A 14,282-nucleotide genomic window follows, 5' to 3' on the forward strand; every position below is an offset into this window, starting at 1 on the left:
CAAAACTTGGCCCTAATCATAACATAACATCTGTGTGTTCGCATATGCAGCAAAGTTCAATTAAGTGTCTTACAAGCAAAAGAAAAGCTGGAGTTAAAAAGTCAGCTAAGCAGATTGAAGTACCAATGCATGGTCCCACTAATTGGCTTAAGATGGTTTCACATCCACAGTCCCCTAAAAGGTTCTTCTGCATAGCTGTGACAGTCTGGGTGACCACCCAGCAGAAGATAGGTGCATCCCCTTTGGGGGAAAAAGGGGATGAGAGGGCAAGGTAAAATTAGCTCTGACTACATTGAGAATGGGCTTTCACATCAGCAACTTGAGCCTATAATTGGTTTAAAATATGCACTGCAGGAAAGGGAAGAATTTTTTTTTTTTATTATTCATTCATGGGATGTGGGCTTTGCTGGCTGGGCCAGCATTTATTGCCCATCCCTAATTACCCTTGAGAAGGTGGTGATGAGCTGCCTTCTTGAACCGCTGCAGTCCATGCAGTGTAGGTACACCCATGGTGCTGTTAGGGAGTGAGTTCCAGGATTTTGACCCAGCGACAGTGAAGGAACGGCAAAAGATTTCCAAGTCAGGATGGTGAGCAACTTGGAGGGAAACTTCCAGTTGGTAGTGTTCCCATCTATCTGCTGCCATTGTCCATTAGATGGCAGTGGTTGTGGGTTTGGAAGGTGCTGTCGAAGGAGCCCTGGTGAATTCCTGTAGTGCATCTTGTAGATGGTACACACTGCTGCTACTGTGCTTCAGTGGTGGAGGGAGTGAATGTTTGTGGACGTGGTGTCAATCAAGCAGGCTGCTTTGTCCTGGATCGTGCAAGGGCCCTTGAGCATCCAGGCAAGTGGGGAGTATTCCATCACACTCCCGACTTGTGCCTTGTGGACAGGCTTTGGGGAGTCAGGAGGTGGGTTACTCGTCACATGATTCCTAGCCTCTGAATTGCTCTTGTAACCTGCTCTTGGGACACAAAATAACTCAGTAAGAAGGAGAATTACCCAAAAGGGCATTCAAGAAAGACAAGGGGCACAGTAAAATCAATTGAAAGTTGTCAGGAATTTTATTTTAAAATATAGGCCAAGATCTTCAAATCACAGTCTTCTGGTAACTACAATACTAAGTAATACAATAGATGCAAAATGAAACCCTTAACCAAACATTTATTACCATCACGCTGAACACAAAAAAAATACGATTTGTTGGTTCAAACAAACGTGAAATGCCAATTTAGAAATGAAAGTTCCATTTATTACAGTTTTCAATGCTCAGCGTATTAAATATGATTTAACTGTTGCCAAATAGGTTTAGAACACTAATCTTTTGTATAAAGTAGATTTTTGTTTAGACAGAGATGTTACCACAATGCCTGATGGGATATATTTCAAAAAGAACAAAAATGTACTGTTTATCTGGAGTTTATGGAAACACTGATTCAGGCATGAAGTTTTTTAGCAAATAAGTTATGGATTTCAGGATCCTACTCTTATGTCCAGACTGTTGAATTTATTGTAAGTTAGAAGCCTCTTTAATACCTCAAGTATTCAGAATACAAGTAAATGCTGGTGAAGAAGACTGTGTAGTTATGCATTTCACATCTGAGCTCTCAAAATTGTGGCCTTTTTCTAGAACAGTAAATGTGCTTCATTCATCAACATCTATCCCACAGAGCTTCAGCAAGACCTTCTGATAATCTCCTCCTACATCATCCTGTAGGGAAAACAAAAAAGGCCATATTAGTATCAGTCATTCCAGTTAGCTATTTCATTGTACTTGCCACATAGACATCTAAGCTATTGAAACTAAAAGACTCACTGGTAACCATGGACTAATTGTACAGTTTGCCAACTGTCTCAAAAATGGAGAGTTTTTCCTATAGTTTTCTGTTCTGCCTTGCTTATGGAATAAGATAGGCTGCAAGGCCCAGAAAATCTATCAAACAGACAACGCTAAACCTGTTTTCTACTGGCCTAAACATAAGGCAGCAGTGGGATTTTGCTAGGATAAAGACTCATTATCCCACACCTCTACATTGAGCTGCATACCACAAATGATTAAAACTGAACAGAAATGGAGAGAGGGGTTGGCAGAATGAAGAACAGAGACAGATATCTCCCAAATTCCAAGTGAGGAGTCAGGTGCTCAACCACCTGAGCTATTGGAATAGGCTACTGGGCAAATATGATGATGAGCACAAAGGGGACTGCACACCAACTATACACCAGGCTTATTAGGCCCCCAACTTTAATGTAAATGAGGCAGTTATCTTCTAATGAGAACAGTGCTCTAGCAGTGACCTGGCAGTTCCAAATGGACTCTGCAGACTGCCTTACAAAATTGAAGTAAAAATAATAGACAGCCCTGCATCCCGATCGCAAGCCCCACCCCACCCAACTCCCCTTGTCTTTTCTACCAAGCCAGACAATTGTTCAGAGCACAAGTGGCATCCAGTGGCCCTTTGTGGACTCTCCCAAAGAAGCATAAAATTATGCAAATGAGCTGACCTTGGTTTATGCAGCATCGGTAGTCCAAGTGCAGGTCTGGTACTAGGTCAGCAAGGCATGATATTGGATCTGCTGAATCTTTTTTAGTTTCCTTTTAACTACTTGTGGGGCTCATCACCAAATGCCAGAATGGGAACATTGCTTTCTCTAAATTGTAGTGTGAGATAAGGCTTCCTGAGCATTGATTTTGCCAGCAAATGGATAGATCCTAAATTCTGTCTAAACTCATATTTCTTGCCCAATTTCCAGTTATAATGATTTTATGACATTTTTCTCTCAAGGCTGAACATTGAAACTGCTTAAATAGGTGCAAAATAAAGCATTTCTTGGAGAACCAAATTTCGTGGTTGAAAGGAATTAAGTTGTCTTATGAAAAGTAAATTACACAAAACATGTCTCGACTATTCATTCTCGGCCATGCCCAGCTAACCCTAGAAATGGAGAATGTAATGTCCGCCAGTAGATGTGACGCCTTCCACAATAAGTGAAGGCTGCAAGATCTGGAGTGTTTTGTGGCCATCAGGAATAATTTTTTATAATTTTTCCCTTGCTTGTACAAAATGGCAGTGAATAGAAACATTGCACAATCAGTACCTAGGCTGAAATTTTAACCTACTTACATCCATTCCCAGGCTTCCTTCCAAGCAGTGAGTCACGGATCTTCAAAAGGTGGAGTGCTACACAAAAGTGAAGTGCAACTAGATAGATACAGCAGTATGTGTGGAGACTGTAGCGTCTTCTATTGCTGCTTACCTGTACTTTACAGACCTAGGGTATCCCAAAAAGGGAGAAAGCATTGCCAGAGCTCAAAATCTTCACAGTCTCAGTTAATGATCCTGGATCACTTGATACTATCAGGGGGACATTGTAGTATAGTGGTAATGTCACTGGACTAGTAATCCAGGGGCCCAGTCTAATGCTCTGGGGACATGGGTTCAAGTCCCACCATGGTAGAATTTAAATTATACATTTTTAAAATAAATCTGGAATTAAAAGCTAGTCTAATGTTGACCACAAAACTATTGCTGATTGTCATAAAAACCCATCTGTTTCACTAATGTCCTTTAGGGAAGGAAATCCGCCGTCCTTACCTGGTCTGGCCTACATGTGATTCCAGACCCACAGCAATGTGGTTGACTCTTAAATGGCCTAGCAAGCCACTTAGTTGTATCAAACTGCTACAGAGTTTGTCAGGGTAGTGTCCTAGGCCCAACCATCTTCAGCCGCTTCACCAATGACCTGCCCTACATCATAAGGTCAGAAATGGGGGATGTTCGCTGATGATTGCACAGTTTTCAGCACCATACACGACTCCTCAGTTACTGAAGCTGTCTGTGTCCATATGCAGCACGACCTGGACAATATCCAGGCTTGGGCTGATAAATGGCTAGTAACATTCATGCCACACAAGTGCCAGGCAATGACCATCTCCAACAAGAGAGAATCTAACCACTGCCCCTTAACATTCAATGGCATTACCATCGCTGAATCCCCCACTACCAACACCCTGGGGGGTTTACCATTCAGCAAAAATGGAACTGGACCAGCCATATAAATATTGTGACTACAAGAGCACATAAGATGCTGGGAATTTTTTGGAGAGAACTCACCTCCCGACATGCCAAAGCCTGTCCACAATCAACAAGGCACAAGTCAGGAGTGTGATGGAATACTCTCCACTTGCCCAAATGAGTGCAGCTCCAACAACGCTCAAGAAGCTCGACACCGTCCAGGACAAAACAGCCTGCTTGATTAGCACCCCATCCACCATCTTCAACTTTCATTCCTTTCACCACCTACACACAAGTGGCAGCAGTGTGTACCATCTACAAGATGCACTGCAGAAACTCAACAAGACTCCTTCAACAGCACCTTCCAAACCCGTGACCTCTACTACCAAGGAGGACAAGGGCAACAGATGCATGGGAACGCCACCACCTACAAGTTCCCCATCAAGTCACACACCATCCAGCCTTGGGACTATATCACTGTTCCTTCATGGTCGCTAGGACAAAATCCTGGAACTCCTTTCCTAACAAAATGCGTGTACCTACACCACATGAACTACAGTGGTTCAAGAAGGCAGCTCACCACCACCTTCTCAAGAGCGATTAAAGATGAGCAATAAATGCTGGCTTACCTAGCAACCCCCACACCCCATGAACAAAGGGAGAAAAAAATAAAAGATTGGTTTGTAGCTTTTAAGTATACAATGATTTTGGACATACCCGAATGAATGAATTCAATGATATTCCATAGAGCTTCATAAATTCAGCTTTGATGTCAATCATATCTACTTCACTCCGAGTGATTATGATTCGAATGAGGCCTCTGTCATCTGTACCAATACCCTGACAGAAACAGAACAGTTAAGTTTCACGATTTTGAGTATACTGAATGGTCAGAATGAAACACAAACACGTGCACAGCTAAACAGGTATTTTTGTGCCACCCATGCTATTTTGTACAAATGGTAACAGATATCAATGCTGTGAAATAGATTACCATTTAAGGTTCATAGGGCTGAATTTTAATTACCCAAAAACCAGTGGGTTGGGGTTCGGTCAGAGGCTAGGATTTTAAAAATCTCAAACCTTGGCCCAACCCACCCATTTCCTTGGGTAATGAAGGCAGCCAATTTGCTCTCAGAAGGCGGGTTGGCTAAGTAAATCTTTGATGAGACTGGCAGTCTCTGATCTAACCAAATTCTGCTGTTCCCAGCAGCCGGTCAGGTTTTCCAGGCCACAGGAAACTCAGCAGCCAAGGGAAATGATGGCAGCTTCAGGAAAAAGCGATGGCTTTTCCAGCACTGATTGCGAGGCAAAGGGAAAAGGAATGTTTCACCCGGGCCCCTTACGCCTGCCACATTTCCCCACTGCCTCAAATCACCATCACCCCATAAAGGCCTTCGGGTAAGGGATGTGCGCTGCCAGAATTGAACACCCCACCAGGGGGTTGGGGATCGCATCTACCTGGTCCAGAGGTCTGCTCTGGAGTAACCCGGGCCTAAGCGGAAGCCAAGCTCGTCACTCAGGCCAACTTCCGGGTTTCCCATCCAAAACTCCAAACCCCCGCATACATAATCTGCCTCACTAATATCCAGGCCGTAGTGCCTCACCAGTTATGACATAGAGTTAGATACAGAGCAAATCTCACCTACTGTGCCCAAAACACCTGCCCAAGCATCAATCTCGGACAGCATGCAATGACACACCTCCGTCAGTTTTTTATTCCCAGGTCAACTCTCCTCCAGCCAATCAGGTCACACTGTATAACATTTAGGAGGTAGCTACATGTCCAAATGCATGACAGACTGTCCAAACTCATTTCATGCGTAGCCAGGATAAAACTCATCCATTTGTCTGGGCTGAATTTGATCCCATGTCCTGGAGGCCCTAGCCAATCTAATGGAATGAAAATGCTAACCTACCGCACCGTATAGTTCCCAATAATTTTTGAAAACAATTTGTAGTGGCAAGGTGAAAAGGAATGGGTGACATGACCACAATCAAAGTGCTGTAAACTGAAAATAACTGGTGCAACATAGGGGTGTGCTTGAAGTTCGTTGGAATACACGAAAATGCATAAAATATGGGCATTTAACTTAGTTTTGTCCTGTATCTTTTAAAGGTTTTCAAAATTTTCAACAAAAAGGAATTTCCAAATTTTAAGAAAGGACAATACGCAAGTCTAAAAGGCATAATCGAGAAGACTGGATAAAACTTTTTTTTTCCTTTTAGACTTTAGCTACTTAAGAAATGGGTGTCCTTAGGACCATTAAATATTCTAATTAAATATTGGGAATTTGAAGCCATCGTCTTCCGTAACTGATTCTATCCCTTTTCTTTGCCACTGTTGGAGCTTGAACTGAACTGTTCACAACTTTGGCATCCTATTGCAACCCAAGATGGGCTTCTGTCCCCATTGCCTTTCCATTGTAAAGCACACCTATTTCCATCTTCATAACATTGCCCAGCTGCTGCTGAATCTCTAATTCACCCTTTTGTTAGCTCCAGACTTGACTATAGCAATGCTCGCCTGGCTGGCCTCCCTCCATGACCTTCAGCTCATTTAAAACTCTTCTGCCCACATCCCAACTCACACCAAGTCCCATTCACCCCATCACCCCTGTGCTTGCTGACCTATATTGCTTCCCAGACCAACACCACCTCAAATAATGCTCATCCTAGTGTTCAAATCTCTCCGTGGTTTCACCTTTGCTTATCAATAGCCTTCCAACTCTCTGAGAATTCTTGTGTTCTTCCAATTCTGGCCTCTTAAACATCCCCGATTTCCTTTAGCCCACCTTGAGTTATCTAGACCCTACGCTCTGGAATTCCTTCCCTAAAACCCTCTGCCCGTCTACGTCCCTCTCCTTTAAAATCACAGAAACATTATGGCTCAGGAGGCGGCCGTTTGGTCCACTGTGTTTGCATAGCTCTCCAAATGAGCAACTCACCTAGTATCATTTCCCCACCTTCCACCGTAACCCTGCACATTCTTCCTTTCAGGTAACAGTCCCTTTTGAATGCTTCAATTGAATCTGCCTCCACCACACTCTCAGGCAATGCATTCCAATTCCTAACCACTTGCTGCATAAAAAGGTTTCTCCTCATATCGCTTTTGCCTCTTTTGCTAACTACTTTAAGAGGCTTCTTAGAATCTCTCTCTTTAGATCAAGTTTTTGAGATTCGCTCTAAAACCCAATTATGTGGATCAGCACCAGATTTTTTCTGATCATGCTCCCCTGAAGCAGCTTGGGGTATTTTACAAAATTACTAAGGTGCTATATAACTATAAGTTGCTGTTGTTGTTGGGTGTTTCTTTTCTAAAACTGCTAAAGCAAATAAAAGGGTTTATTCAGACTTCTAAATTATATATCAATCGTTCCACATGTCAAATGAAAGAAGTTTACTTTGTTTATAGTGCCATATTAATGACTATACTAATGGACACGCAAGTTACACAAAAGCAGACCAGTATTCCTCATCTTGTTTATCTAGTGTTTAACAACATCATAAATGTTGATATATTTGGCTTCAAAGCACTCCACTGACTCAGACCAAAAAAAGACTCCATTGTTCTCTGAGTAGGTGGAGTGACTGATTGTAAAGTAAAATGGTTGCTTCACTGGTTCAACATCCTGTGTTGTTGGAATTGGCTCAGTAAGAATATGCAATTCTTATTATATTAGCTCATAACTTGGGCTGTAAGAGTAGGCACAGTAGGTGAACATTTCTCATAGACATCAACATCTGGATTACACGAATTACCATTGCGCTAACAACTGGATGTATCTCATTTGAACTGCTCAATGGACTGTTTTGTATTTATAAATCCCAATCTGGTCACATTTGGCCAGAAGCCCAAGTCAAAGGAAACAAAGCAGAAAAGATAAGAATCTCTCTGAAGTTCTGAGAAAAGGTCAGAAGGAGCGGGGGCGCGGACTCTATAATGAAAAGCTTGCATTACTGAATGACAATTGAATTCTATTCAACATCAATATTGAAAGAGAATTGATGATGAAGACAGGTAAACCCCCAAGATTTGATCACCAACATTTTGATATTTTCAAATGGGATTGTTTAATAGTTAGCACATCCATTTATGCTTCACCTTTTCCATTTTATGGACAAAACCTTAGTGAAGTGTCAAGGATCTCGCCTGCTGGTTGCAGAACCCATGAGAGAGCTAAGCTGCCTCTTTTCGGTAGGGCCTGCCAAACCATGTGCCAATCAGGTAGTGGCGAGGCCAACAGCAGGCCTTCCCCTGGAATCAAGACCTTGGCGGCAGAAGTCTCACCTACTGAGAGCTGCCAGCCAATCAGAGGCCTGTAGCTCGTGCTCAGCAGTGCCTCAGCGGTGGGGCCATGGCTGCTGCTGGAAGGGCAAACACTGGGGTCCCAGGATCACGGAGCAACCTAGGCCACAGATAAATAATGTGGGGTGGAGGATTGGGCGGGGGGGAATTCCAGGCAGTGGGTGTGGGTGGGGTGGTTGGCAGCAAGGGCAGGGGGTGGCTCATAACCCGCCCCATCCTTCCCAATGTCTTTGATTGAGAGACAGCCTCCACAGAAATGATGAGCTGGGCCACATGGTTTTTGCTGCCATGCACATCACATGGCGACAGGCCAATCACTGAGTTAATACCAGTAACAGCGGGATGAGGCCCTTAAGTGATCATTAATTGGTCACTTAAAGGCCTCAATTGGCAGGGGATGGGCAGATCGACCATGAATCTCCCCGCCCATAACTTAATTCTGGCGGAGGTGAGAAGATGGTGGGGTTCAGGTCTGCCACCACCCGCCTAAGTAAATGCCCTTCCCGCCTCCAGGTTTGCCACCAGAGAGCAGAAGATTCCGTTCAATGGAGTATCCCCTCACTTCAATAGATGAGTGTGCACCAAAGAAAAAAAATGGTTTACAGAGATAGGGAGGGGTAAGGCTATGAGGGGTAAGATCGTGGAGGGATTAAAAAACAAGGATGAGAATTTTAAAATCAAGATCTTGTTTGACCAGGAGCTAATGTAGGTCGACAAGCACAGAGGTGATAGGGGAATGTGACCTGGTGCAAGTTAAGATACAGACAGTAGAGTTTTGAACGACCTCAAGTGTATTGAGAGTAGATTTGAGAGTGGGAGACAAGCCAGGAGGGTATTGGAATATCTAGCGGTAACAAAGGCACGAATGAGGGTTTCAGCAGCAGATGAGCTGAAACAAGGCAAAGTTACGGAGATGGAGTTAAACAGTCTTAGTGTTGTTGCAAGTATGAGGTCGGAAGCTCATCACGGGATCAAATGTGACACCAAGGTTGCAGGCAGACTGGCTTAATCTCAGACTATTGCCAGGGAAAAGGATGGAGCTGGTAGCTAGGGAACAAAGTTTGGAATGGGGACTGTAACAATGGTTTTAGTCTTCCCAATATTTAAATGGAGGAAACTTCTGTTCATCCAGCACTAGATGTCAGATCAGCAGTCTGATCATTTGGCAACAGTGGAGGAGTCGAGAGAGGTGGTGGTGAGGCAGATCTGGGTGTCATCAGCATATATGTGAAAACTAAGACGGTGCTTTTAGATCATGTCAGCATGAGGGGCAGCATGTAGATGAGAAATAGGAGGGGACCAAGGATAGATTCTTGGGGGACACCAAAGGTAACGATGCGGGGACAAGAGGAGAAGCCATTCCAAGTGATTCGCTGGCTATGATTAAATAGATAAGATTGGAATCGCATGAGAGCATTCCAACCCAGCTAAATGCCAGTGGAGAGGCATTGGAAGAGGATGGTGTGATGAAACATGTCAAAGGCTGCAGGCAGGCCAAGAATGATGAGGGAATGTTTACTTGTGTCATAGTCATATAGGATGTCATTTGTGACTTTGGTAAGAGCTGTTACTGTGGCAGGATTGGAAACCCGATTGAAGGGATTAAATCAGGTTTCAAAGGGTTCCAGGAAAGATGGAAACAGATTAGGGAGGTGACAACACATTCAAGGACTTGAAAGGAAAGGGAAGGTTGGAGATCAGACAGTAGCTTACAAGGACAGTTTGGTCAAGGGCTTATTTTTTTGAGGAGAGGGGTGATGATAGCAGATTTAAAGGAGAGGAACAGCACCTAAAGAGAGAGAGAATGGTAACACTATTAGCTTCATGGGGGCAGGAACTCTGAAATTGTTGAGACAAAACCCCAATATTGTTACAATTGTGCATAATGGAGACAAGTTAATTAAAACAAAAACCTTTTTTGATGCTTACCGACATCGTTTCATAAAGCTTTGTTGCAAAAAATCTAGCTGGGTTCTTTGCGTATTGCACTACAGTGAACAAAAGATAAAAAACACAATATAAATAAATGAGGAACACAACTATTGAAAAAGGATAAGGCCTTTCATGTGCCTTTCATGTAAAGCTTGTTGACTAGGCCAAAAAATCTGTCCGAATATAATTTTCGTATACTTTATTGGGGAGTGGATAAACAGAGAAAGATCAGTGGCTTCATTTTAAAGACACATTTAAATGTTTTGTTCTTTTGCAGCATTGGGGGAGGTTGGTTTTAAAAGACTTTATAACCCTGATGAAATGGGACAGGGAAATATTTTCAGTTTAAGATTCCCCAATTATATAAAATGGTAGAAAACATTAAATAATCCTTTGCTGGTAGGGGTCAGAGTGCCAGTCCCTTCAGGTACTGCATAACACAAATGGATTTGTACAACAGTAGATTCCAAAATACTAATACTTGATTTATACAGAACCTGATTACACAAAGCAGTATCTTGTACTGTGCACTATTTTTGAAGTTTAGGAACTGTTAGGCTGGAAAAGTGGAAGCCACTCCACAGGCTAAGTCAGAGAGAAAAAAAACAACAAATTTGGACCGCCTGAAAAGCTAATCCAAAGTCACTTGAGCAAGAAAGATTTTCCTACAAAACATCAGTTATCGAACTTGCAGACAATCAATTACTTCTGAACATCCTGAGAATGTGAAAAGCACTTTGGATCAACCCAAGGGTCAGCCAATTCCTTTCTCAGTTATTTTCTGTTCCTTCCTGCCTGCAGGCCTGTAACTTTTGGCTTTAACAGAAAATTAGGAATACAAACGGCAGTTTTGGAGTGAAGTAGATAGCTGCACATATGTACATAGCATATGATAATCATACCTCTTAAATAAACATTTGAAGGTCATTCTGGAAACTTACATTGTTCTTCATTGATGCACCACCACAATTCACAACGTTAAATGCACTGTACGAATGTAAGACATCCCAAGGTGCTTCACAGGACTGTTAAAACTAAATTTGACACACAGCAGCTATTAGGGCAAAAGGCCGAAAGTTTGGTCTCTAAAGAGCAGAGATAAATGGTGAAGAGGCTTGGGAAGGAATTTCCAGAGTTTAGGACCTCAGCATCTGAAAATATAGCCACCAATAGTGGAGGGATTAAAATCTGGGAATGCGCATAAAACCAGATTGGGGGAGGGTAGATATCTTGGGGGGGTTGTAGAACTAAAGATAGGAAGGGGTGGGCCATGGACAGAGGAGGAGGGGGGTAAACACGGAGGAGAATTTTAAAATTGATATGCTGCTCAACCAGGGGCCAATGTAGGTCAGGGAGCATGAGGTTAATGGGGGAAACAGGACTTTGTACAAATTAAGACATGGGCAGACTTTTGCATAAACTCAAGTTTATGGAGGGTGAAAGGTGGGAGGCCAATTATGAGTGCATTGGAATAATCTACAGGTAACAAATGCATGAATGAAGATTTGAGCAACATTCAAGCTGAGGCAGGGCTCAGGTAGTCAGGCAATGTCACAGAGTGGAAGTATCCAGCCTTACTGATGGTGCGGCTATCTGGCCAGAAGCTCTCCTCAGGGTTAAATATGACACCGAGGCTGTGCAAAGTCTGGTTCAACCTCAGTCAGTTGCAAATGAGAAGGATAAATTCAGTGGCTAGGGAACACAGAGCTCATGGCAAGAACTGAAGGCAGTAGGTGAAATTTTCTCAACTTGGTTCCTGATCAAAGGATGGGACCATTAGTGTGTCAGGAACCCATTGATTGCTTCAGTGGGCTTTGCCACAGTTCTTTAACTGAGCCATGGCATTAACATTTCACCTCCAGGTTCCCTAGCCAATAGGGAGGGGGTGCAGGGTGACGCATCGGTCCTGTCAAAGGATGGATTTATAACTAAAAAGACCCCAGCATGGGCACCCCGCTGATTGGCATCCCCTCCAGCACCTTAAACATTCACTCCCTCTACCACCAATACACAGTGGCAGCAGTGTGTACCATCTACAAGGTCCACTGCAGCAACTCACCAAGGCTCCTGCGACAGCACCTTCCAAACCCATGACCTCGATCAGATGAGCAGATGCATGGGAACCCCACCATTTGCAAGTTCCCCTCCAAGCCACACACCATCCTGACGTGGAAATATATTGCCGTTCCTTCACTGTCGTTGGGTGAAAATCCTGGGACTCCCTTCCGAAAAACATTTGGGTGTACCTACACCACATGGACTGCAGCGGTTCAAAAACGTGGCTCTCCACTATCTTCAAGGGAATGGGCAATAAATGTTAGCCTAGCCAGCAACGCCCATATCCCATGAATAAATAAATGGGTTAGGATGGCTCAGCTGTACGTGGATTTTTAAGGATGCAGCAACCATAGGAGAGAGGAGAGGAGACCTGGGAAGGCAGTTCCCTGGGAATCTTACTCTTCCCTGGAGGTCCTGCTGCAGGATCTGAGGGACTGCAGAGAGTTGGTGTTTGCCAAGGACAGGAGAAAGAGGACAGCCTTTCAAACCAAGCAGGTCAGGGTGAAAATGGCTGAGGAAGTCAGCAGAAGCGTGGTCCCTTCAACTTGGGGACAGTGCATCAAGAGAATCCAGGACCTTAGGAGGCAGGAAACTTGGAGTGGTATACAAATTTTACGTGCCAAGCTCCAAACACTGATCTTCCTAATGTTGTCCTGCATAGCACTCCTCAGAACAACGCACTTTGCAGCTACAATCATTCCTTTCTGTCCAGGCACCTTATATTCCCATCTGAACAGCCAACACTCACGCTCACCCTCATTCTATTACCCTCTTGCATGTCTCACTGATAACCTCCGTAAATGCTGTCCTTCTCTACTATCCACACGAGCCATTAATAGCTCTCATAACTTCTGATTTCTTTCCTTGCAGGGGAAGTCAGAGGCATAAGAGGGTGGACCTCCAGTGACAGGAACCTTGATAGCGATTGGCAATGCATGTCCACCTAGTCCACTGGGAAGGAGATCTTGTTCCAGGAAGCTGACGTCAGCAACAACCAGCCATGAAAATCCGAGACTCCTCGGCCTCTGGTTCTCACACATCCTGTGACCATCCTTAACAAAAATAAAAATACCTGGAAAAACTCAGCAGGTCTGGCAGCATCTGCAGAGAGGAACACAGTTAACATTTCAAGTCCATATGACTCTTAAACAGAACTAAGTAAAAATAGAAAAGAGGTGAAATATAAGCTGGTTTAAGCGTGGGGGGGTAAAGCTGGATAGAGGGCCAGTGATAGGTGGAGATAGCCAAAAGATGTCATAGACAAAAGGACAAAGAGGTGTTGAAGATGGTGATATTATCTAAGAAATGTGCTAATTAAGAGTAGAAAGCAGGACAAGCAAGGTACAGATAGCCCTAGTGGGGGTGAAGGGAAGGGATCTAAATGGGCTAAAAGGTAGAGATAAAACAATGGATGGAAATACATTTAAAAATAATGGAAATAGGTGGGAAAAGAAAAATCTATATAAATTATTGGGGAAAAAAAGGGGGGGATCGGAAAGGGGGTGGGGATGGAGGAGGTGACCATCCTTTCTGTCCTGAGGAGCAGCACGTGGCTGAGGTGAAGACGGCTGGTGCTGGTGTTGCTACTGCTTGTGTTGGTGGTATTGCTGCTTCCCTTGCTCTTCCGAAGTGTAAGGTACAGCTGTAAAAGCTGCTCCCATGCCATGGTGAAGGCTAGCAGCAAGGAAGTGCAACTGAAGGTGAGTGAAGTACAAGACAGGTGAAGTGACTTCCCAGAAGATGGCAATCATTTGTCAAGTACTGAAAGCATCTGAGAAGGAGTATTGTAAGCAGTAACCTGGCCATCAGTTTCATTGATCAAAGCCTTCCCAACCCATCAGTTTCAATGAAGAAGCAGTCCCCACTGTGCACCTGCCTAATTGACCTTGGTGACATTGACTACTCAGGAAATAGGTCCTTTGGCTGTTAATGCCAGAATCCTTGGTTAAAACAGAACTTAATAACCAA

The 14,282-nt window shown here is 43.7% G+C and overlaps 1 protein-coding gene across 1 annotated transcript in view; it reads right to left on the bottom strand.

The window, feature by feature from the left end:
- Positions 1-1,040: 1,040 nt before the first annotated feature.
- LOC144668554 (annexin A4-like) overlaps positions 1,041-14,282 on the bottom strand; it is a 46,782-nt gene continuing 33,540 nt past the window's right edge. The window contains exons 10-12 of the mRNA XM_078530698.1: positions 10,254-10,312; positions 4,733-4,855; positions 1,041-1,710 (exon numbers count right to left, since the gene is read on the bottom strand). Coding sequence (XP_078386824.1) covers positions 1,645-1,710; positions 4,733-4,855; positions 10,254-10,312 — 248 coding nt within the window. The 3' untranslated portion in view covers positions 1,041-1,644. The remainder of the gene's footprint in view (positions 1,711-4,732; positions 4,856-10,253; positions 10,313-14,282) is intronic.

The sequence above is a fragment of the Cetorhinus maximus genome, chromosome 27, assembly GCF_964194155.1.
Source record: "Cetorhinus maximus chromosome 27, sCetMax3.hap1.1, whole genome shotgun sequence".
Classification (NCBI taxonomy): Eukaryota; Metazoa; Chordata; class Chondrichthyes; order Lamniformes; family Cetorhinidae; genus Cetorhinus; species Cetorhinus maximus.